Source organism: Dipodomys ordii, unplaced genomic scaffold (genome assembly GCF_000151885.1).
Source record: "Dipodomys ordii isolate 6190 unplaced genomic scaffold, Dord_2.0 Scaffold103, whole genome shotgun sequence".
Classification (NCBI taxonomy): domain Eukaryota; kingdom Metazoa; phylum Chordata; class Mammalia; order Rodentia; family Heteromyidae; genus Dipodomys; species Dipodomys ordii.
This window is the reverse complement of record NW_012267319.1, coordinates 1,664,153-1,687,601: the sequence shown is the minus strand read 5'-3', so window position 1 is coordinate 1,687,601 and position 23,449 is coordinate 1,664,153. Positions and strand designations below refer to the sequence as shown.

At 58.7% G+C, this 23,449-nt stretch overlaps 1 protein-coding gene across 1 annotated transcript in view; it reads left to right on the top strand.

The window, feature by feature from the left end:
- The window catches only part of Ripk4 (receptor-interacting serine-threonine kinase 4), a 27,798-nt gene extending 5,096 nt beyond the window's left edge, over positions 1 to 22,702 (top strand). Inside the window, exons 4-12 of the mRNA XM_013027343.1 lie at positions 2,559 to 2,632; positions 6,424 to 6,478; positions 6,619 to 6,910; positions 11,593 to 11,741; positions 13,782 to 13,831; positions 16,587 to 16,745; positions 17,584 to 17,687; positions 18,587 to 18,854; positions 20,373 to 22,702. Coding sequence (XP_012882797.1) covers positions 2,559 to 2,632; positions 6,424 to 6,478; positions 6,619 to 6,910; positions 11,593 to 11,741; positions 13,782 to 13,831; positions 16,587 to 16,745; positions 17,584 to 17,687; positions 18,587 to 18,854; positions 20,373 to 21,532 — 2,311 coding nt within the window. The 3' untranslated portion in view covers positions 21,533 to 22,702. The remainder of the gene's footprint in view (positions 1 to 2,558; positions 2,633 to 6,423; positions 6,479 to 6,618; positions 6,911 to 11,592; positions 11,742 to 13,781; positions 13,832 to 16,586; positions 16,746 to 17,583; positions 17,688 to 18,586; positions 18,855 to 20,372) is intronic.
- Positions 22,703 to 23,449: the final 747 nt, after the last annotated feature.

Genomic DNA, 23,449 nt, shown 5'->3' with positions numbered 1-23,449 from the left:
TCCGCGCCCGCGGGGGGCAGGCGATGGGCTGGGAAGGACTCTGGGGCGTCGGGCCCGGGCGCGGGGACGGGGCGGGACGATCGGACAGCCATTCTGTTCCCCCTGCATTTCCGCGTTTCGTGTGGACGGGTCCCCTCGTAGGTGTCACCTTAGACGTTTCAGCTGCGAACCCTCTGGTGAAAGCACTAATGCCTGGAAGTTGAGTGTTACTCGACGACTCAGACATGGTGGCCAGTGCTCTTCTTGTCGGGACGGGGCCTCTGAAGCCCAGCGCGCGGTGCTGTGGTGGCCACGCGCGTGTCCGGTGTGCTGTGTGACCTGCTAGCACCGCTGTGCTGAGGACCAGGGCCCATCACCGGTGGGCAGCATCACCGAGCCATTGGTGGCTGTTTCCTGTAACCCACAAACCCTGTGTTCCCCGGAAGGTTCACCATCAGGTCATCACCACCAGCTTGAAGTCACTTGGGCTGTGTGTTTAAAAAACCCTTCTCCCCGCTCTGTTCCAAGGATCCTGGGACCCTCTCAGCCAGGAGGGGCGCTGTGGTTACTTTGATGAAATCTACACCATTTTGAATATCGTTGCCAACTGTTAGATTCTGTAAGGTACCCCGGCCTTTTTCTGCCGTGGGTATGTTGCTGTGCTATCGTTTCCTGGGCACAGAGAGCTTCGTTCACTAGCAAGTATGTTGATGCCGTTTTCTTGTAATGGAAAGTAGGTAAACAAGCACCGCCCGGGGCAGGCTGGGTCCTAGCGGCAGCCAGCCAGCCCATGTTTCCTGCAGAACCTGGTCACGGGCTTCTCCACCATGGGCAGTCACCTGGGATGTTGCTCGTCTTGATTGAAAGGTGTTTGTCCTTTAACTGGGGAAGTCTTTCCTGCTCTGCCCTAACCAGGCAAGTGGTGGCATGTCTGTGGCTAAGTCAAGGTCAGAGGATCTTGCCTCCTGCACTTGGCCCCGGGGGTGTGCAGGCAGGGCTGGCGGCTTGGCAGCCCGGTTGCCCTCGGTAGCTGAGCTATTGAGGTCCCTGCTATGTGAGGAAGGTTAGTGGCTCAGTGGTTCACTGCTCGGCTGGCGTGAGACTCGGCAGAGGAATTTGCCTCTGTCAGCGGTGGGTGGTACCTGAGGGCTTGGTTGCTTCCTGGCCTAGCTAGATTGCTTCTAAACCTTGAAGCAGTTGTGTTTGGCCCAGTACTTTTCTGATTTGCTGTCCACCCTGCATTATCCTGAGAAAAGAGTGGGACTCCCCAGGGGCCCCCGGCCCTCCCAGCTATGTTTTATCTTGCCTGTTTGAGGCCCTGTGGTCCGGGCCTTTTTCCAGGACGAATGAAGTCATTTATGGCTTTCTCCACCTGTTGCTTAGAGACCTCCGTGGGTGAGAATAAGGCCTTTTTTACTGGCCAGGGCTATCTGCATGGGGTGACTTCCCTGGCCCCAGCTGTTAAACCCTCTGGGCCTGGCTGGCATCAGACCTTATGAATATGCAGACAAGCTTGTTCCCGGGTACATGGTGCCCAGGCCTCTTGGGGCAGAACAGTATGTGCCCACGGAGTACTTTGGGGGGGGTCACAAGTGACAGCCCCCTCACTGCATGTGTCTTTATTTCTGGGGCCAGGTGCCCTGGGAGGGTCCAGGGTTGCCGGCCTCTCTGACTTATGTGGGTCCCCTGGCCTGGAGAGGGTCTGGACTGGCACACTTACCAGGAGAGAACTCACTTATCAGGAGAGAACAGGGTGACCCCAAAGGCCCTATTCCTCCCCGACCCCTTACCCCTAGCCAAGAGGAAGCTCAGAATCAAAGTGCCTGGAGAGAGCTGCTGATGCAGAGTTGGGCCCCGGCTAGTCAGGGCGAGCCCGAGCAAACCCCGGGTTTGTAAGCGCAGTGCTGACAATTGGACAAGCCTGATTCTTGTCAGTTTTAAAAATAGCAGTGTGGGAACCCCTCCGAGGCTCCCTGGGAATGTAATTGGGCTGCAGTGCTGGGGCCTGGCTGTGCCACATCCCCGCTGCTTCTCCTGGGGTGCTTTCCCAGGGCCTGTGCCACGGCCTGCCCGCCTCTCACCTCAGCCTCTTCCCGGCCCCAGTGTCTACAGGCACCTGGGCCAGCTTTGTACATCCCAAGGTCTTTAGCTCTGGAATTTCTTGAGTTAGCTGAGTGCCCCCCCCACACACACACCATGGAAAGTTCCTTTCTGAAGTGATCAGCACATGCTTTTCCTGGCATTTCTGGGGTACACTATGCTAACTACAGATGAGAAAATGGAACAGAGTATGACTGAGGAATATCTTTAAGATGTGGAACCTCCAATTTTCCATTTAGAATCAGAATGGGGTTGGGGCAGGAAGGGTACCTTCTCTGTTCCTGCTCTGAAGCCAGGTCCACGCCTCTTCACCTGGGCCAAGGAGATGAGAATATGGCACCCACCCTCCGGGCCTGTGGAAGCAGCCTGTGCCACCTGAGTGAGCAAACACTACTGGGGTGTATTTTACATAATAATCGCCGTAGGGGGCTGGGGACACTGCTGAAAGCCTGGCACCTTTCACGCTTATTGAGTTGCAGAGTCTCCTGCAGGCTAGAACTTGGGAGCAGCCTGCTGGACGCCGACGGCCGTGTGAAACTCAGGAAAGGTTGCAGTGAGGTCTGAGGTATTCGGGCTTGGAGATGGCAGATGCAATTTCTGTGAAGGCCTTGACCTTCTGCCCTGAATTGAGGCCGCCACCGCCCCTTCCTCAGCAGCCCGGGTGCCCTGAGGGTTTTCTAATTTTGTCCCTGGGGCAGGAGTTGGTGTGGGGGACTGGGGGGGGTGGGGGAGGCCGCCCGGGGCTTCCCCCCTGCAAGCCCCTGTGTGGAGAGCCCAGTGCACTCCCTCAGCTCACTCAGCTGGGATTGGCTTTGCCCTGCAGCCCAGCACCTGAAGAGCCTTTTAAATGGAGTCTCTGTTCTGGAAAGGCCCCCGGGCTGGGAGAAGGAGAACTTGCTAAACTTGGCACAGTGGAGAGGAAGATGTGTGCTCATTGCCTGTCTCTACTGACCACTGCAGCCCAAGTCCCTGGCCCGTGCAGGTCTAGTCCTTCAGGCAGAGGAGCTCATAGTTTCTACTAGCAAGGTATGCATTATTCACTGAGTTGACTTTGTCTTGAAATACATACCTGCGATCCGTCAAGCTGGAGGGGGGTGCACTGTCGCGAATGGCTGGCTTAAAAATAAATACTAGCTGGTCCATGCCTCCAGCCCGCTGGAGGGCATAACCTGCCCACTTGGCTATGTGTTTCTCTCTCTCTCTGTAGATGGATGGATGGATAGATGCATTGATTGATTGATTGATATGGTCCTGGTGCTTGAACTCTGGTCCTAAGCACTGTCCCTGAGCTTTATTGCTCAAAGCTAGCACTCTACCCTTGAGCTACAGCTCTGCTTTCAGCTTTTGTAGTGCATAACCAGAGGAGGTAAGAGTCCCATGGACTTTCCCCCCTGGGCTGACTTTGAACTGCCATCCTCGGGTCTCAGCTTCCTAGGATACAGGCATGAGCCACCGGGCTCCTGGCCCCCTGCTCAGTCACTTTGAAGGTCGGGCCCCAAATTCTGCCGGAGAATCTCCTGGCCCCATGCCACCTAGCAGGCAGGATGGATATAAACTGAACACTTGGGGCTGGGAAGGTGGCTCAGTGGTAGAGCTCTTGCCTTGCATGCCTGAGGCCCTGGGTTCGATTCCTGAGCACCACATAAGCAAAAAGAAAAAAGCCGAAAGTGGCGCTGTGGCTCAAGTGGTAGAGCGCTAGCCTTGAGCTGAAGAACTGAGGGACAGCACCCAGGCCCAGAGTTCAGGCCCCACGACCGGAACCAAACAAACAAACAAACAAACAAAAAACAAAAATAAACTGAACACTTGTTGTGTTGTTGGGTTTTTTTCCCCAGTCTTCGGATTTGAACTCAGGGCCTGGGTGCTGTCTCTGAGCTTTTTCACTCAAGACTGCGCTCTACTACTTTGAGCCACAGCCCCACTTACAGTTTTCTGTTAATTGGAGGGAGATAAGAGTCTCACAGACTTTCCTGCCTAGGCTGGCTTTGCACCGATATCCTCAGATCTCAGCTTCCTGAGTAGCTGGGGTGATAGGTGTGAGCCCGGCACTTGGCTCTGACCTTTTTTTCTTTTTCAGTCATGGGGCTTGAACTCTGGGCCTGCGTGCTGTCCCTCAGCTCTTCCGCTCAAGGCTAGCATTCTTACCAGTTGAGCCACAGCGCCACTTCTGGTGTTCTGGTGGTTCATTGGAGATAAGAGTCTCATGGGCTTTCCTGCCTGGGCTGGCTTTGAACTGCAATCCTCAGATCTCAGCCTCCTGAGTCGCTAGGATGACAGGCATGAACCACTGGTGCCTGGCCTCTCTGGCCACTTTTTAAAAGAAAAATAAAATCAGGAGGAAAAAGACACGATGGGTTTCATTCTGAACCAGACAGAAAAAGAAACACCAGCGGGTCGCAGGTCCCACTGCGACAGGCAGGTGGAGTTAGGGCTGTCGTTAGAGATGGTCCTTGAACTAAGGACTGTTTTTAAATTTTTTCCATCCTTGGGCTTGAACTCATGGTCTCACGTTTGCTACGTCTACCCTTGAGCCATGCCAATAGCCCCACAGAGCCTGGTTTAACCAACTGCCCCAGAGGAGCGCGGAGCCCAGCCCAGCCCGGCCCGGCCCGGCCTTTACTCCTCCTCCTTGAGCAGCTTCCTTTACGTGATGCTTGACACTGGGATCCAAACCTGGATTTGCCTTTTCTTCAAATGCCTGTGGTTGGCGTCTGGACTGTGCCGGTCGCCAAGCCAGAGGTGGCCCCCGGCGCTCTGTTTCCCGGTGGTCTCCAGCCCTGCGGCTGCAGGTTTGGTTGTCCCGGGCCAGGCACTAGGCTCTGGAGGGAGGGCAGAGTAGGTAGGTATGGGAACCTTGCCCAGGGGCCTCCCTGCCACCCAGCCAGGCATCCCGAGGCCTGGCTCCGCGCCTCTGGGAGCGCCCCGCCTTTCAGTCGTTGGCCATTCGGCCACAGTGCAAAGAACTCTCCCTCTTGGACCCTGTTTTCTAGTCCTTCAGTGGTCCATTCCTGACGTCTGATCCACTTGTTCCTGGGCCAGGAGAGAGTCTGTTCCTTGAGACCTCGGGGTATGCCCGCAGCCTGCGCCGCTCCCCTCCTCCACCCTCATTAGGGGGTGCTCCCTGGAGATGCTCAGCCCCGAGGACTTGATGCTGTGGTCAGGAAACGCGGGGTCCCAGGAGGCTCTTGCCCACCACATCCTTTTAGTGTGGTGTCATGCCCTCCAGCAGGCCGAGCTGGAAGCAGGTGTAGGGTTACGCTCCCAACCGTGCTCTGGGCCCAGGAGAGCCCCTGTGGCGGGCAGGGGCCCAGCTCTGCCTGAGGTTGCCCGCAGGGACTTGTGCCGGACTCTGCATCCTGCCCGGGCCTGTCCAGTTCCCAGCTCCAGTGGCTTCCCTTGGGAAGAGTGGATTATCCTAGAGAGCGGATTATCCCTGGGTAAGGCCGCCTCCCGAGCACTCTGAGCACTCTCGTGTCCGCTTTGGGGAGATACGTACCTGGATGGCCAGCACAGCCTCCGGCGTCAGCCCTTTCCCCGCCTCACATGCTGCTTCTGACCCCTGCCCCGACAAAAGCAAAAACCAAAACACCGCACCGGGAACCTCTGTAAAAATACCACGGAGATGACCTCAGCCCGAGAGTTACCAGTGTTCTCTCTGTAGGGCTGGAGGGCAAATGTTAAGGCTCTGAAAGCTGCAGGCCCGGGTGGCAGCTTCTTACCTCCACAGACCATGTACCAACAAAGGGGATATGTCCCTGGTAAGAATTCATTGACAAAAGCTGGTGACTGTACATGAATGAATGAGTTAATGAATGAAGCATGGTATACTCACGCACTGAAGTATTAGTCAGCCGTGAAAATGAACTTGTGTACATGCTGGTCTGTGGTCTTGAACTCAGGGCCTAGATGCTGTACCTTAGATTTTTTTTTTTTTTTGCTGACGGCTGGCACTCTGTCACTTGAGCCACAACTCCACTTCCAGCTGATTAATTGGAGATGAGTACCATGGACTTCCCTTCCTGGGTTGGCTTTTAATAATCATGATCCTCAGATCTCAGCCTCCTGAGTAGTTAGGATTGATTACAGGCTGAGCCACTAGGTTCTGGGCACATCGTTGTTTATATTTTAGTGTAAAGGTAAATATGGCCCCTGCCTGGGGCCTCAGCCCTCTGCCGTGGGCTGCTGCGGTTCTGTTGGCCAAGGGGGAGGGGGGGGTGGATCCAGAAATGGTTGGGCTCGCGCAGAGGACTTGAGTGGGGTTCTTCCACTAGATAAATAGCAGCTGTCCATCAAATGTAAATGGCTCCTCCATCATCCTGCTTGAACTCTCCCGTCTGCCTCCAGATTCGGGGCCTCAAGCACTGCCCCTTGCTCTGCCTTACAATGACCTGAGGCAGAGGTGGGTTTGGACCGCTGAGGCTGGAGACCCCCCCAGGAGGCTCGCTCACACGCGGAGCTGGCCAAGTCCTGGCCAGTAGCTCTGGGTCCGTTGCTTGGTGACTGCTTGCTGCCTGCTTCTCACGGCTTCGTCTTTTTCAGGGAGCGCCTGGAGCTTCTGGAAGAGGCCAAGAAGATGGAGATGGCCAAGTTCCGCTACGTTCTGCCTGTGTACGGCATTTGCCGGGAGCCGGTGGGACTGGTCATGGAGTACATGGAGACGGGCTCCCTGGAGAAACTGCTGGCCGCCCAGCCGCTGCCCTGGGACTTGCGCTTTCGCATCGTGCACGAGACGGCTGTGGGCATGAACTTCCTGCACTGCATGTCCCCGCCCCTGCTGCACCTGGACCTGAAGCCCGCCAACATCCTGCTGGACGCCCACTACCACGTGAAGGTGGGGACCACGTGTGCCCCTGGGGGTGGGGAGTGGGGGCTCTGGGCCAGGGCATCTGGGAATTAGGAATAGAGCTGGGAGTTGGGACGGAAAGACTTGATCAAGGGTAGGGTCTTTTCTTGGGATAAAGATTTCAGGGTGCCCAGCTTGTCCTCACTGCTGGAAGCACACTGAGGCCTCTTTCCCATGTCCTGATGCGTGACTGAACTCTGCACCCTTGAGACCGGGTATGGACTTAGAGCCAGATTGACTCGAGGTCTGCGTGGGCTAAGGGAGCGGCTGCGCACTCATGCGGCTCGGGTCCCCATGAGGACACCGGCTCCCTGCAGCGTCGGGGACCCGGGCTCCTGCCCCGCGCCTGCCCTTGCCCTGCCAGTGGCAGAGCGTGCCGTGCTGCTTTGCTGCGGCGCTGCCTTTCCTTTCCTTTGCTTTGTGTTGCCTTGGAGGGTGGATGGGCACTGCGGTGGGAGGCTGCTGTGGCTGAGTTGGCACTTAGAAGCCGGGGTGCAGTTGCCATCTTCGTCTCAGGTGGTGTTGCTTTGGCTATCTGGCATCTTCCCCAAGGGCCTCTGTATCCCACCTTCCATCCCGGAGGTGACGCGTACACAGCGGGCACATAGCCCGCACCCCCACAAAAGCAGAGGGCCCCGAGGACCCCGCGAGCCCAGGCCTGGCTCCCCCCGCTCCCACTGCACTCTGTGTCCGCCCCTCCTCACATGGGCCTGACCGCTAGGGACCTGAACGCAGGATGCACTCTGCTCCTCGCGTGGCCTGCATGGCCCTGCAGGTGGAGAAGTTGGTTGACCTCTGACAGCGGTCACCGGGAGGCGCTCCGCAGGCCTTACGCAGTGAGAGATCAGCCCTGGCCCCCGGCGGAGGCCAGAGGAAGTGGAGAGTGTGGAGACTGACTGGTAGCGCCTGGCTTGGGCCGAGGCAGCCGCCCTCAGCTCCGGCATGTGCCCGCGCTCTTCAGCATGTGCCCGCACCCGGCCCCCGGTTCCCGTTTCCTGCTGGCTGGCAGGGCTCGCTTCAGTTCTCCCAGGGCAGGGCAGCCATGCCCTTCCCTGTAGAGTGGATGGTGGTCACTTGCCAGCAGGGCTCTGGGTAGATTCGAGGTCAGGGTCACGCAACAGAAGCCAGAACCTGGTGCTCTCCTCCTCTTCCTGCTTGTACATGGAAAGTGGTTGGTGATCCGCCACCAGACACTGGCGGTTGGTGCGGGGAGGGGAGGAGAGGGTTGCAGACTATTCCATGGCCGAACCTGGGGCTGGGCCTTCAGGCAGGCAGGCTGGCTGTGGGGCGTGCAGGTGAGGGGATTTGAGGACGGTGAGGTGGGGACTGCCTACTCCCAATGTCGCTGCTCAGGGGCACCTGCGGCTATGGTCCCAGAGCCTCTGCAGAGACCCTCAGCACAGCGGGTGCTTGTCCTCCGCCTCTTGTGGCTGGCACACAGTGCTGGGGTGAGTGGAGGAGACGCGCCTCAGAGGACAGCGATGTCCCCTTTCTGGGGTCATCCTGGGGGTGCCGTGCTCAGAGGACAGGGATGTCCCCTTTCTGGGATCATCCTGGGGGTGCCGTGCTCAGAGGACAGCGATGTCCCCTTTCTGGGGTCATCCTGGGGGTGCCGTGCTCAGAGGACAGCGATGTCCCCTTTCTGGGATCATCCTGGGGGTGCCGTGCTCAGAGGACAGGGATGTCCCCTTTCTGGGGTCATCCTGGGGGTGCCGTGCTCAGAGGACAGCGATGTCCCCTTTCTGGGGTCATCCTGGGGGTGCCGTGCTCAGAGGACAGCGATGTCCCCTTTCTGGGGTCATCCTGGGGGTGCTGTGCTCAGAGGACAGCGATGTCCCCTTTCTGGGATCATACTGGCGGTGCAGCACGGGCCCGCCCTGGGGGTGCCGCGCTCTTGTTACGGGTAGGTTACCTTGCCCCCAGGTGCTGGTGCACGCCTGGCGTGGGCCCAGCAGGCCCTGAACGCCCGCCCGTGGAGGAAGCGAGGACTCACTGCTGACAAGTCTGCGGGTCATGGTGCCTTCGTCTCCAGGGCTTGGGTTTGTGTCACCTCCGCTCTGACACAGCTGGCTTTGAGGAGCCGGGGCTGCTCTGGTGGTTGGTGAGGAGTCCTGGCGGTCAGCTAGAGAGGTGAGGACAGCGCGGGCCGAGCCCCCTTGGAAAGGCCTCTCCCAGGGTGTGACATGGTGCCTGGCTGCTAAGAGTTTGTGCTTTCGAGCCCTGGCCACAGCTTCGGTGCCTTGTGTCGCCCGGCCTCGGGTTTCTGGGCAGTTTTCAGTGGACTGTTACTAGGCTTCTGTTCTGGAATCTTGAGGTAGGAGCTACCTTTCTGCCATCTGCCCCCTCTCCTGCCATCCATCCCCTCTGCCCCCTCGTGCCCCAGGCCCACACTGCCATTCCGCAGGTGAATGAGTAGGGCTGAAATTCCACAACACTACTTCAAGTTTTTTTTTTTTTTTTTTTGGGTCCGGTAGTGGGCCCTGAACTCTGGGCCTAGGTGCTGTCCCTCAGCTCTTCAGCTCAAGGCTAGCACTCTACCACCTGAGCCACAGCACCACTTCCGGCTTTTTTCTTTTTGCTTATGTGGTGCTGAGGAATCGAACCCAGGGCCTCAAGCATGCAAGGCAAGCGCTCTACCACTGAGCCACCTTCCCAGCCCTCAAGTTTTTTTTTGTTTTTTGGGTTTTTTTGGGTCCGGTCGTGGGGCCTGAACTCTGGGCCTGGGCGCTGTCCCTCAGCTCTTCAGCTCAAGGCTAGCGCTCTACCACTTGAGCCACAGCGCCACTTCCAGCTTTTTCTGTGTATGTGGTACTGAGGAATCGAACCCATGGCTTCATGAATGCTAGGTGAGCACTCTACCACTGAGCCATCTTACCAGCCCCTACTTCAAGTTTTTACTTCCCATTGTTATCATCATTATTCCTGTTATTATATTGTCCGTATTAGCATCCTATTCAGGATTCTGAGTGTCTGTGTTGGGGTCGGGTAGCCAGTGGAATACCATGGTTTGGTTCTCATGCACCGGCTGGTCCACACCAGGCTCTGCAGAGCCCTGGCGCGGGAGGGCGCGGCCTGGCGCATCTGCGCTGCCTCTCCTGGAGGCCCCGGTGGGCCACGGGGTTGGTCCCGTCCAGCCAGACTTGAAGTGGAGGGATTATGCTCTGAGTGCTCCTGTGCGCCTTGAGCTCCTGGGGATACTGAGTCATGTGCCAGCTGGAGAGCGGGTTTGTGAATCACGAGGCGTTTGCTGCCCGTCGCCGTGAGCTCAGGGTGAGTGGGAAAGGCCGTCTTCTGCCCCGGCGTGCACGTGACGCCAGGTCTTACACGATGCGGTGACTTTCTCATCACCGAGAGCATTCTGAAGATCTCTGGCAGTGACGGGGAGGAACAGAAGCAAAGCACCTGGCACTGGGGTCAAGTCCTATTGTACCTTCGTTCTGGAGTTTAAAATCTTGCCAGTTGCGGGTACTTCTCGCTCTAAACCTGCTCCTCGCAAGGAGTCTGCCGAACAGGGTGGTGGCTTTAACCTAGGGAATTGGCAGATTCCTTCCCAGAGCTGTGGGGAAGGGGGGTTAGGGTTCCCTCCCCAGGCCTTAGGGGCTTGTGGAGCCAACAGAACCAAGCAGGCCCCGGATTGGTGTCTGTGTCCCTGACTGCAGGGCCGGTCCCGGGGATTGCCCTCTCCCCCTTACCCCACCTTCTTCCCCTGGGCTCAGGGATCACTGGAAGAGCGGCTCACCGACTGGCTTGAGTTCTTCCTGCTGTGAAGCTGTGGAGACTGATGCCCACGGCTCCCTGTGGGCATGGCCAGCCTGGCAGAGGCGAAGCCCTGACTCAGCCATTTCCTCTCGCTGTCTGGGTGTGTCTGAGGAGGAGCCCAGGAGCAAATTAAAAGGCTTAAAAATACATCAGCCTTGAAGGGGAAGAGAAAGGGACTGTTGCGGGCCCTTCAGGAGGTCTACAAGCCTTTAATCCCACCTAGTAGCACAAAGTCTGGTCTACACCAGGAGAGGCCGCCCTCCCGACCGAGGCCTGCCAGTCCTGCCCGTGGTGTCTGGACACTGCCCAGCGGAGACCTGCCTGTAACCACAGACTTGGGGGCAGGCGTGGCTGCTTTTGAGGGTGCTGGGCATGGGTGGCAGGGGGCGCTGTGTCTGGGGGAGTCAGCGGGCGCCTGGTGAGGAAGGGTGCCAGGTGTGTGTTGCTCTTTAAAGCCTCTGCGGGCACGCTGTGCTGTAGAGGACGTGCTGCCACTTGTGGCTCCCAGCTGGCAGGTTGCATAACCGGATGCCCGGCCTTCCTCACGTGTCCTCTTTGCCTGAAGACTGAGGGCTGCATTTCTCCAAGTCTACACCGATGCTTCTTACAGAAGGGCTGTTGTTCTCGAGTTCCTTAAAATCAATGTCCTCCCTCAAAGCACCATGTTTTTCCCACCCATCAAGGGCAAGCTCACAGCTCATGATGCCCCCAGATTTGGCTCTGCTGCAGCTTCTGCCCGGAGGCAGGACTCGCTGGAGAGGCCAGGAGCTCTCCAGGAGCAGGCCTGGCCTGACTGTGGGTGGGATCGCGGGGCCGGGGGCCAGGAGTCTGCCGTGGCCGAGGGGAGATGCTGGCGCTGGCCTGGTGCGGCTCCATTGAAGACCAGTGTCTCCTTCCCACCACTGTTGCAGATCTCTGACTTTGGACTGGCCAAGGTCAACGGGCTGTCGCACACACACGACCTCAGCATGGACGGCCTGTTTGGGACCATTGCCTACCTCCCCCCGGAGCGCATCCGGGAGAAGACTCGGCTTTTTGACACCAAGCACGATGTCTACAGGTATGAGCGCTGGACTCCATCCCTGTGTGCCCAGGGGCGGGGGGGGGGGTGAGAGGAGCGAGGCTGGCTTGTGTGCCCAGAACAACAGCTTCCTGAATGGCCCGGTGCCCCTCAGTCCTTGGCTGTATGCACAAAGGGACTGGACATGCCTGTCTGGCTCACGGTTTTGCCTGTTGGATCCAGTTACCTGGGCACCCGGAGACCTTTCTTTCCTTGGGCAGTGCTGGCTGAGGGGGAGGGTATCTGCTGGTGCCAGGTGGAGGCGGCAGAGCAGCTGCCAGTTCTCCCCGTACACGCTTTGGCATTAGTGCAGAATGTGGGCTTTATGGCTTGTCTGTCGGAAGCGCCTGCTGCTTTCTGTGGCCCTTGGGTCCATTGGGGTGAGCAGCTTCCGCGGCCCACTCCAAGCCTGTGCTCAGAGTCACCAGCCACAACTCCACCAGCGCTCTGACCCGTCCAGGCGCCCCTCCCTGCCCTCTCCAGATGGCACAGGGCTCCAGCACAGCCTTTCTTCTTGGAGAAGGGAGGAGGGAGAGAGCAGGTGTGCGCTGAAGCCTGGGCGGCCCCGGCATCCGGCCCCACCTCCTGCCGGTGCCACTGCCTTCCCGGCAGACTGGTTTGACAAAGCCGGGGTGCCGCCCTCAGCGTCCTGGGGATGGCCCTGCGGGGCTAGTCACGGCTTGTGCGCATCGCGATCGCGCGGGATGACATGAGCTGCCTGTTGGAGAATCGAGTTTCAACTTTTGAACCTGCAAAAAGCAGTTAATGTTCAGTGGGAAGTCAAGTCTTGGGTGTCTGTACACAGCTGCTCTCCACACGGGCCCTGGGCAGGCTCAGCGCGTGGATTCAAGGCTTTTATGTTTTTGTCTCTGGTTTTTAAAAATGAGCCAGGGTGAGCCCACTTTTGGTGTATCCAGAGTAATTTATTTTGTACTCTTCCAATTTTACATATGTGTATGTGTGTGTGTGTGTGTATGTTTTTGCCAGTCTTAGGGCTTGAACCTCAGGGTGGACACTTTCCCTGAGCTTCTTTGCTCAAGGCTAGCACTCTACCTCTTGAACCACAATGCCCCTTCTGGCTTTTTCTGTGTATGTGGTACTGAGGGATCATATCTGGGGCTTTATGCATGCTAGGCAAGCATGTATAACCACTAAGCCATGTTCCCAGCCCCTATTTTTTATATATATATATATGTATATGTATGTGTATATATATACATATATACACACACATATATATACATATATACACACATATATACATATAATGTATATATATATATATAAGGTTATTCGGGATATCTACATATATCTATTCAGAGTATGTATAGTATGTATATAATTTACATGTATATAGAGAGAGAGAAAGAAATACAGACAGACTCGAGCTCAGCTACTTGTCTCCTGATATTACTTTCTGCGTTTTTGGTGGAATAGGGTTTGGACGCAGGGCTTTGTGTTTGAACCGTGTTCCTAGCCAGTTTTTCCCCTGCTTATTTTGGACATACAGTTTCCCTTTTTGCCCCAGACAGCCTAAACTACTACCTTCCATTTATTTCCTGCTGCCAGAGCTAGTGAACGGTGCTCTGCGGTCTCAGTCTCCCGAGTAGCCGGCATCTGTGCACTCTTCAACAGCCCTTGTGGGCTGCCAGGGTTTTGGTTAGAACCTGAATTTGTGTCTCCGAGGGTTGAAGCCACAACAGAGAAGAGATCGGTGCCATAAGCACATTGTTGCCCTTATTCTGCAGTGCTGAGCACCTGCCTGTGCTGGGCCACTCTTCCTGGGAGCCCCGGGCCCAGCTGCAGAGCTGCTCTGGGGACCTCGCTGCTGTCTGAGGCCTAGCTCAGCTGGCAGAGTCGCAGCTGCTGAGCATCTCAGCTACAAACCATGGGCTTCCTCCACTGCCCCCCCCCCGGGCCCTCTGGAAGTGCAGGAGCAGGTCTCCTCTGCTTCTCCGGCCCTGGGGTGGTATGCCAGTGCCCTGGGTCTTTTTGGAGGCTCCAGCTCACAGATGACTCACATCCCTGTGTCCCTTTCAGCTTTGCCATCGTGATCTGGGGTGTGCTGACACAAAAGAAGCCATTTTCAGGTGAGTGGCCCTGCTGGCGATGTTGGGGGGTGTACTTCCAGTGTCTTCTCAGCTCTGCGGTGGCCCCCGCTCTGGGCCATGCCACCCAAGCCGGGCTCAGGGCGGGGCCTGCCCTGTCCTGTCACGGGGCGTGGAGCCTCATTGCAGGCTGAGAATTCTGCCTCTGACAAAGCACTGGCGCCGTCTTATTTACATGTGGGACAAGGCAGGCCTGAAGGTGTCTCTTTGTTTGTGCTAATCAGTTTTTTTTTTCCAGTGGTGGTGGGAAAATACACCTAGAATTTTCTTAGTTTTACCATTTAAATGTATAATGCTGTGACATTCAGTATGCCCAAGCAGCACCACTCTCTGATTCTGGAAGATTCTCATCTCTCCAGATGTCTGTCCTCATTCCTGCTCCTCGCAGCTCCTGGTGGCCTCGCTCTCTGTCTCTATGGATTTGCCTCTGCTGGACGTTTCCAGATAACGCCTTTTCCTTTTCGTTTACAAACAAGCAATCCAGGCATCGGTGGCTCACACCTGCAATCCTAGCTACTCAGGAGGCTGAGAGCTGGAGCTCCCTGTTAGCAGCCAGCCAGGCAGGAAAGTCCGTAAGACTCTTATGCCCTGTTAACCAGGGAGGAAAAAAAAGCTGGAAGTAGAGCTGTGGCTCAAGTGATGGAGTGCTCAGGCCCCGGGTTCATGTCCCAGGACCAGCACAATAAATAAATACATACATAGCTTTAATTGTAAAAAAGGACCTAAACTGATGTGGTGCCGATCTGACATCCCAGCCCTTGGGAGACTGAGGCAGGGAGCCCAGGAGTTGGTGGATGGCTTGGCTGCTACGTGAGACCCAGGCCCATGAAAAACAAAAACATAAAAAGCAAAGCAAGGAAGAGTCGTGGTGAAGACGCCGTGTTGACTGCGAGGGTACAGCTGTGCAGCAGAGATGCTCGCACCCTCCGCGAGGGCGTCTGCAGTGGCGGGCGGGTGGATCGCCCCACTCCCCAGCGGATTCTGGTGTAGCCGAGGGCCCCGCGTCTCTCGGGCACCCCCTGCTCCCACTTCCGCCCTTGCGATTTGAATACCTTGACTGGGATTACTGTGACCCTTGAGTGGCTTCTGGCTGCATTGGGAAGTGATCTTTCCTTCCTTCCTTGGCTGGCACTCCTATTGTGTGGCGCGGCCAAAGAGGTTCGGAAGTAAAGCTCCCGCTTACACGCAGAGGCCTGGGAGCCCATGCTGGCTCCAGTACAGACGAGGGACAAGTGAGATTGCGCGTCTTGGGGACTTGTTAAAATCCAAACAGTCACCCGGCATCTCTTTTCTGAGAGTTGGCGTCCGTGCTGTCTCCGTGCGCGTGGCCCTTTCATCCCGGTGGGCCCCCGTGGAACCCCGTGCTCTGGGTTCCTCTGTGCCGGCCTGCCAGTTGGGTATTCAGTTGTCCAGTAGAAGTGACACCGGGAGCCAGCTGCGTGGTGTCCGCATTGCCCACCGCGGTCCTGGTGTTCTGTTGCCTCCTGTCTGGATCTGGGGCTCAGGGTGCGGGCGCCGGGCGTCCTGCAGGCCTCTTCAGCCCATACTTGCTCCGGGGTGTTGCCTTCACTTTCATTCGGTTCGCGAGCCTGTCGGGGTTGGAAAAGTCTGCAAGGTGCTGGAAATAACCTGCAGGGACGGAACACAGCTGTTGCACAAGACTTAACGGGAAAGTGGAGCGGAGTCGGGACGGATCCCCGCCAGCGGCCCGTGATGCTGGGCCAACTTTCCACCCTGCCTCTGCAGAGGGCGTGTTTGGAAATGTAGGGGCGGCGAGGGCTGTGGGAATGGGAGAGTTGGGCGGCTTCATGCATGGGCCGCGCGGTTTAAGTGGGACAGAAAACAAATCTGGCTTCCTTGGGGTCACCTGGCTCCTTCCTGCAGAAGCTGAGCCAAAATAACAGCAATGGCGGGCGAGCCGGGACAGGAATGGTGATGACGGCGGAGCCCTGCTGCTCTGTGTCCTGGGTACATTGTGTCCTCCAGAGACAGGCCCTATTTGGTTTTTTGTTTCTTTGGGGTTTTTTTTGGTCAGTTGTGGGGTTTGAACTCTGGGCTTGGGTGCTGTCTCTCAGCTCTTGAGCTCAAGGTGAGCGCTCTACTGCTTGAGCCACAGCACCACTAATGGTTTTCTAGTGGTTTATTGGAGATAAGGGTCTCACGGACTTTTCTGCTTGGGCTGGCTTTGAACTGTGATCCTCAGATCTCAGCCTCTTCAATAGCTAGGATTACAGGTGTGAGCCACCGGAACCCGGCTGCACTATTTATTTTTGTGAGCTGGAATGGGACCTGCGCTCGGGGCCTGGGCACTGCCCCTTAGCCTTTTCATTCAAGGCTAGCTGTTACTTGAGCCAGATCTCTACTTCTGTTTTTTTTTTTTTTGGTTGTGGGTACTGAACTCTGGGCCTGGACACTGTCTCTCAGCTCTTCAGCTCAAGGCTAGCGCTCTACCACTTGAGCCACAGCGCCACTTCTGGCTTTTTCTGCATATGTGGTACCGAGGAATTGAACCCAGGGTCTCATACATGCAAGGCAAGTGCTCTACCACTGAACCACCTTCCCAGCCCCTGCTTCTGGCTTTTTTATGATTAATGGGTGATTCATTTTTTTGTGATTCCTGCCTGGGTTGGTTCCCCACCACAACCCAGAGCTGCTGGGTAGTTGGATGCGACAGGCTGTTTGCGAAACCTGGAAGATGGGGCAGTGGTGCCTTCATGTGTCCTTCTCTCCTTTGCAGATGAGAAAAACATCCTACACATCATGGTCAAGGTGGTGAAGGGCCTCCGCCCCGAACTCCCGCCCATCTGCAGGCCCCGGCCCCGGGCTTGCAGCAACCTGATCCAGCTCATGCAGAGGTGCTGGCACGAGGACCCTCACGAGCGGCCCGCCTTCCAGGGTGAGTTGGTCACGTGACCTGGGCAGGCGCGGGGGCCAGCTCAGGTGCGGTGGGGAACGGCGGGTCGTGTGGACGCTGCACACGTGGCTTGGCTCAGGCCTGGCCTTGGTGGTTCAGCCCTCCATGCTGGGCCGGGGCTGTGGGAAGCCAGTGCTCAGCTCCATCCCTCCCTGCCCCTGGTTCCCAGCCTGAGCCGCATTTGCTGCCCAGTGGAGCCCAGGGAGATCAAAATGCCCAAGTTCAAGTTCTGATAGGGCAGCACGTTGTTCCGGAGACGACCTCTGACCTGCCAGGCGACCTGCCGCCTTCCTTTCACTTCTCCTGGGTCTAGTCCTCCCGTGAGGGACTGTCCCTGCGGACATTCAACATGAGGGCACTGGTGGGGGCAGCGGGTGACTGGGGAAGGCACCCACAGAGCCCGGGGAGCCCCTGCAGATGGGTGCCCATGGCACTTGCTCCTGGCCCTGCTTGCAGCCTGCCTGGGAAGTGGCAGTGTTTGGCTTGCTGCCAACAGGTCTCAGGGTCTGGCATCCCCTGTCACCTCAGCATCCCACAGATACCATTATCTAAATCACACGTGAAGCCGGGCGCGGTGGCTCGCGCCTGTCATCCTAGCTACTCAGGCAGAGATCGGAGGATCATGGTTCAAAGCCAGCCTGGGCAGGAAAGTCTGTGAAACTCTTCAGTAAACCACCAGAAAACCAGAAGTGGCGCTGAGGCTCAAGTGGTAGAGCATGCGCCTTGAGCTGAAGTATCAGGAAGAGCGCCCAGGCCCAGAGTTTAAACCACCAACTAGGGGGGAAAAAAATCATGTGCTTCTTGTTTTCTCCCCCTGAAGAGATTACTTCTGAAACGGAGGACCTGTGTGAAAAGCCTGAGGAGGAGGTGAAGGAAGCCACTCCCGAGCTGGGCGGGAAAGGCTCCCCGGAGCCCAGGAGTGAGGTAGGGGGTTCTCCACAGTAGAGTTTTCCAAACCTCCTTCTCCTGAGCCCGGCCTGCGCCCATCCGTTCACGCGAGCGGATCCCACGGGCGGCCCGTCCCGCCCGGTGCCTGTGCTGTGCGAGCCACAGACGCGAGGCCCCTCTCCCGGGCGCCCGCGTCCTCTGCACCTGAACCAGCCTGAGAAGCCGGTCATAAATGAGAAGCTGCTCATAAATGGTTTACTCGCCGAGTGTCACTGAGGTCACTTCAGAGATGATAAGAGGTTCCAAATGCCAGGCTAGCCGAGCGCCCTCCAGGTACCAAGGCTGAGCAGGTGTGCAGCGTGAGGTCTGATAAGCCAGCTCTACAGCTGAGCCTTATCTGGCGTCGGGCAGTTTCTCCAGGGAGATGGGTAAACATGGAAGGCTCAGGTGAGAGTCAGGACAAAGGTGCTGGTAGGGGCTGGTACAGGTGGACCTGGCCCTTGATAAGGCCCACGAAGGCAGCCAGGCATAGCACGTAGCAGGTAGACGGAGCTCAGTGTGCCAGGCCACCGAGTGGAGTAAATAGAGTAGTGGATGTGGTGTTCAGTCAGGTTACCGGGCACAAGCCACACCTCTTTGAGCCACCCAGTAGCCTAGCGTTGGTTTCTGATGGCTTGTTGGCCGTAGCCTGGCCTCACCCTGCTCCTTACTCCTGCGCAGACCCCAAGCTGGGCTTAACACAGCTCAATTTCCTCTCCTTCCTTTGAGTTCTGTCTAGGCCGGTCCCAAGCCACTGGCCTGTTGTCTGGACGGTGCCGGGGGAAGGGGGGGCAGGCAGACGTGTTGAGGAGCACGCTCTCCTCTCGCAACGGCTTTGTGGTGGGAAGCCTGGTGGAGGCAGAGCCCTCACCAGCTGCCCCTTCTCTGTGTCACAGGCTGAGCCAGGGTCCTCCCGCCTCCCGCCGGCCTCCGCCCCGCCCTTGGGTAACGACTGCAGCCTCTCCGAGCTGCTATCCCAGCTGGACTCCGGCATCTCCCAGGCCCTGGAGGGCCCCGAGGCGCTCAGCCCAGGCTCCTCCGAGTGCAAGCGCCCGTCCTCCAGCAGCAGCGGCAAGAGGCTCTCGGGGGTGTCCTCGGTGGACTCCGCCTTCTCCTCCAGGGGGTCGCTGTCGCTGTCCTTCGATCGAGAGCCTTCCACAGGCGGTGAGTGAGTGACGCCTGTTTCTCTGGGCTGGTGGGCAGCGTGTGGCCAGTCAGTGAGCAGGAAGAGGGACGTCGCGTCACCCACAATCAATCCTGGTTTTTGCTGCCCCCTAACTACTGAATTAAGCATGCGTGCGTGCTGGCAATAGGGCTTGGACAGGGCCTGGGCACTGTCCCTCAGCTGCTCTCTCAAGGCTGGCTTTCCACCACTTCAGCTGCACCTTACTTCCAGCTGTTTGGTGGCTGAGATGGTCGTCTCGCAGGCTGTCCTGCTCGGCTGGCTTTGGACTGTGCTCCTCGGGTCCCGGCCCCTGAGTAGCCAGGATTGCACTGTGTCCCGCACGAGCTCTTCCCCTTGTGGAAGTGGGTTCCCACGCCGTGCCCAGCTTCCCCTCCCCACACGCCTTGGTGCCCCGTCCCACGCGTGCCCAGCTTCCCCTCCCACACGCTTTGGTGCCCCGTCCCACGCGTGCCCAGCTTCCCTCCCCACACGCCTTGGTGCCCCGTCCCACGCGTGCCCAGCTTCCCTCCCCACACGCCTTGGTGCCCCGTCCCACGCGTGCCCAGCTTCCCCTCCCCACACGCTTTGGTGCCCCATCCCACGCGTGCCCCACGCATGCCCGTGTGCAGCGTCTGTTCAAAAACGTAAAGCTTTCTCCAGGCAGCCTGTCCTATCTTCCTAAGGTAATTTTGATGGCTTTTCTTTTCTTTCTTTACCTGTCCCTGACCCCAGGTGTGTATCTGGCTCCCTGTTGCCAGTCTGGGGGTGAGCTTGGCCCTGCCCTGTCTCGGGCGGGGGCTTTCCACCCAGGACGCAGAGCCCGTGGGCAGCCGGGCCAGCGAGGCTGTGGTCCTGGAAGGAGGGAGGTGTTGGGGTGGGGACAGCTGCAGGAGAGGGTTTCGGTAGAAGAGAGGGAGGAAAATGGCAGCCCTCCCTGCGGCCCAGGGCCGTGGCCTGCCAGGGCGGAGAGCTGCTCTGTGGCAGGACTCTTAAGGAATAGAGTTGGGTTTGGGTCCTGAGATGAGAGGCCTCATCCTTTGAGGATTATTCTGTGATGTCCCCCAGGACAAGAGGCCCGTGCGAGGGGGACCGTGCTGGGGGCTGGCTGACCCCCTGGCTCCAGGACTTAGTGGGCCGTGGAGAGGCAGGTGAGGGGCAGGCCAAGGTTTCCAAAGACCAGGTCCCGCCGCGGCTTCCCGGGCCGCCGTTCTCTCCAGTGAAGGCATGTCAGCCGTCCGCAGTTTTGTGGGACCAGGGTGCTCCAGGTTCACATCTTCACCCAGTCTCCACCTCATGAGGTGGCTAAAGGGCTGTTTACCTTCCAGTGTGACAAGATCACCTCCGCTACCTCATCCGTTCCTTGGGCCCATGTAAAATAAACAAGGTGGTGGGGTGTGGGCTGCTACTCCCTTCCCCCGAAAGCCCCCCGGGGCGGAGCTTCCCCTGCCAGCAGCCAGGCCTGGAAAGGCCAAGGGGGGACCAGCCGCGCCCTGACCACCCTTCTCCTATCCCCATAGATCTGGGCACCGCGGACATCCAGAAGAGGAAGCTGGTGGACGCCATCGTGTCCGGGGACACGAGCAGGCTCATGAAGATCCTGCAGCCCCAGGACGTGGACCTGGCATTGGACGGCGGCGCCAGCCTGCTGCACCTGGCGGTGGAGGCCGGGCAGGAGGAGTGCGTCAAGTGGCTGCTGCTCAACAACGCCAACCCCAACCTCACCAACAGGAAGGGCTCCACCCCGCTGCACGTGGCCGTGGAGCGGCGGGCACGGGGCGTGGCGGAGCTCCTGCTGTCCCGCAAGATCAGCGTCAACGCCAAAGATGAGGACCAGTGGACGGCCCTGCACTTTGCGGCCCAGAATGGGGACGAGTCCAGTACGCGTCAGCTGCTGGAGAAGAACGCGTCCATCAACGAGGTGGACTTCGAGGGCCGGACGCCCATGCATGTGGCGTGCCAGCACGGGCAGGAGAACATCGTGCGGCTCCTGCTGCGCCGGGGCGTGGACGTGGGTCTGCAGGGGAAGGACGCCTGGCTGCCCCTACACTACGCTGCCTGGCAGGGCCACCTCTCCATCGTCAAGCTGCTGGCCAGGCAGCCTGGCGTGAGCGTGAACGCCCAGACGCTGGACGGGAAGACGCCCCTGCACCTGGCCGCCCAGCGGGGGCACTACCGCGTGGCCCGCATCCTCACGGACCTGTGCTCCGACGTCAACATCTGCAGCCTGCTGGCGCAGACACCCCTGCACGTGGCCGCGGAAACGGGGCACACCAGCACCGCCAGGCTGCTCTTGCACCGCGGCGCGGGCAAGGAGGCCGTGACTGCGGAGGGCTGCACTGCCTTGCACCTGGCGGCCCGCCACGGACACCTGGCCACTGTGAAGCTGCTCCTGGAGGAGAAGGCCAACGTGCTGGCCCGGGGACCCCTGAACCAGACGGCCCTGCACCTGGCCGCGGCCCACGGGCACTCAGAGGTGGTGGAGGAGCTGGTCAGCGCCGACCTTATCGACCTGTCCGATGAGCAGGGCTTCAGCGCCCTGCACCTGGCGGCCCGGGGCCGGCACGCGCACACTGTGGAGACCCTGCTCAAGCACGGGGCCCACATCAACCTCCAGAGCCTCAAGTTCCAAGGCAGCCCGGGCGCCACGGCCACGCTCCTGCGGCGCAGCAAGACCTAGTGAGCTCCCACGGAGCCGGGGCTCCGTGTGGGCCTCGGTCCACCGCCGTGCCGTGGTCCGTGTGTGGACAGAACCACGGATGCTGTGCTCACACTCGGCTCGCTCTGTCGGGGGCCGAGGCACGGAGCGGAGGCTGGCGATGGGAGACGCAGTCGGTCAGGGCAGGGGCTGTCCGCAGGCACCGCCCGCTTCATGCCAGGTTGTCCCGAAGGCACCCGGCAGCTGCCCCACCCACCAGCCAGGCGCTCGCCATCCCAGGGGAAGATCAAAAGGCCGTCCACTCCGGTCCTTGTGACAAAGCCTGGGGAAGGATGTCCCCTCCCCTGGAGATCGAGCCACCGGGTCTCAGCCAGCGGTGTGCAAGCGCGTGTGCTTCGCCTCCACAGTGACGGCGGACGGAGGGACCCGGAGCCCCAAGTGTCCTGTCGGCTCTCGTGTTGGAAACAGCTGGTGTGATGGACTTCGCTTGAGGCAGGCCGGTTAAACGTCCCTGCACTGAGCAGCCTACACTGAGGGGTGAATGGAAGCGCTGGCTCCGGAAGGGAATGTCAGCAGCATTTCCACCTGGCTGTGTCCCACCCTGACAGCCACACCCAGGGCCCAGCACCGCCCCTGCTAGGCTCGCTTGTGTCTGGTTCTCCTTCCTCGTGTGAAAGGCTTGGAACGCCAGAGCAAGAGCGATGCAGGTAGAAGTCATTTACGAACTCCTGATTACTCCAGTTTGGATTCACAGAGTGCTGCCGACTCTGCACTCACCTGGCATCTCTGACGTGGGTGAGGTGGTTGTTGCGTTGGGGGCACTCACTTGGCGTCCTGGGGTTTGCCGACCTGATCCCTGATCACCCCCCTGGGCATGTGAGCTGCGGAGTCGGGGTGGTGTCCGCGGGGCGTCGGCTGCGGTCCTGGGGGCCGCGTGGCTTCGCTGTCAGCCCCGCGCGGTGCCTTCCTCCTGTTGTATAAATTTGTTGTAGAAGATCTCCTGTGTAAAATGTGTGTGTGGCCCCGTGTGCGAAACAGATTGGTGTTAACGTACCATGTACGTGGATGTGAATCTAAGGGCAAGGACTTCTTTTCTATGACAGAAAATAGCAACCCGTAGAAGTGGCTATGTTTTAATAGGCCTCCGCGTGCCGTGCCGGGCTGCGTCACCGCAGGGGCGGCCGCGTCTGTCTACCAATAAAGCAAACGCGCACCTACCCTTCGGAAGTCAGTGAGAGGACCTTTTATTGTAAGCAAGCGGCGAGTGTCTGCTTCTTGAACATCAGAGGTGTCGGGGAGGGCTGCGCGGCTTGGAGATGCCTTTCTGAAGGCTGTTGCGGCCTGAATGAACCCAGCAGTGCCAGAAACCGAAGGCAGGTGGGGCCCGCCATCCCTCGCCATGTCTGCCCCACGCAGAGCCCTGCACGGGCCTGCCCCGCTTCAAGCCTCAGCACCAAAGCTTGCTTCTTGTTGACTGCTTATCGGCTCTTATTTTTGTCTCTTTGTATGTGGAATACATCCACGGGCCACCCACCCGTCCATCCACCCTCGGGCTCTCCACCCACCCATCCATCCACCCTCGGGCTCTCCACCCACCCGTCCATCCACCCTCGGGCTCTCCATCCACCCTCGGGCTCTCCATCCACCCTCGGGCTCTCCACCCACCCGTCCATCCACCCTCGGCCTCTCCACCCACCTGCCCACCCTCTTGCCTGCTCCTCTGCTCACTTTCCACCCAGCCTCCATCCACCTTGGTCCAGCCAGCTCATCAGCGTGCAGTGCAGACACAGGTAGACACAGGGCGGGTAGCAAGAAGGCAGGGGTCTGCTCTGGTGGGGAAGGAGCCTCGTCCGGAGCCTCGCCGCTCCCCTGCGGCTCGGTGGAGGCGGCATCTGTGGAAAGCTGCTGGGGACGAATGCTCCTGAGCTCCCGGACAGC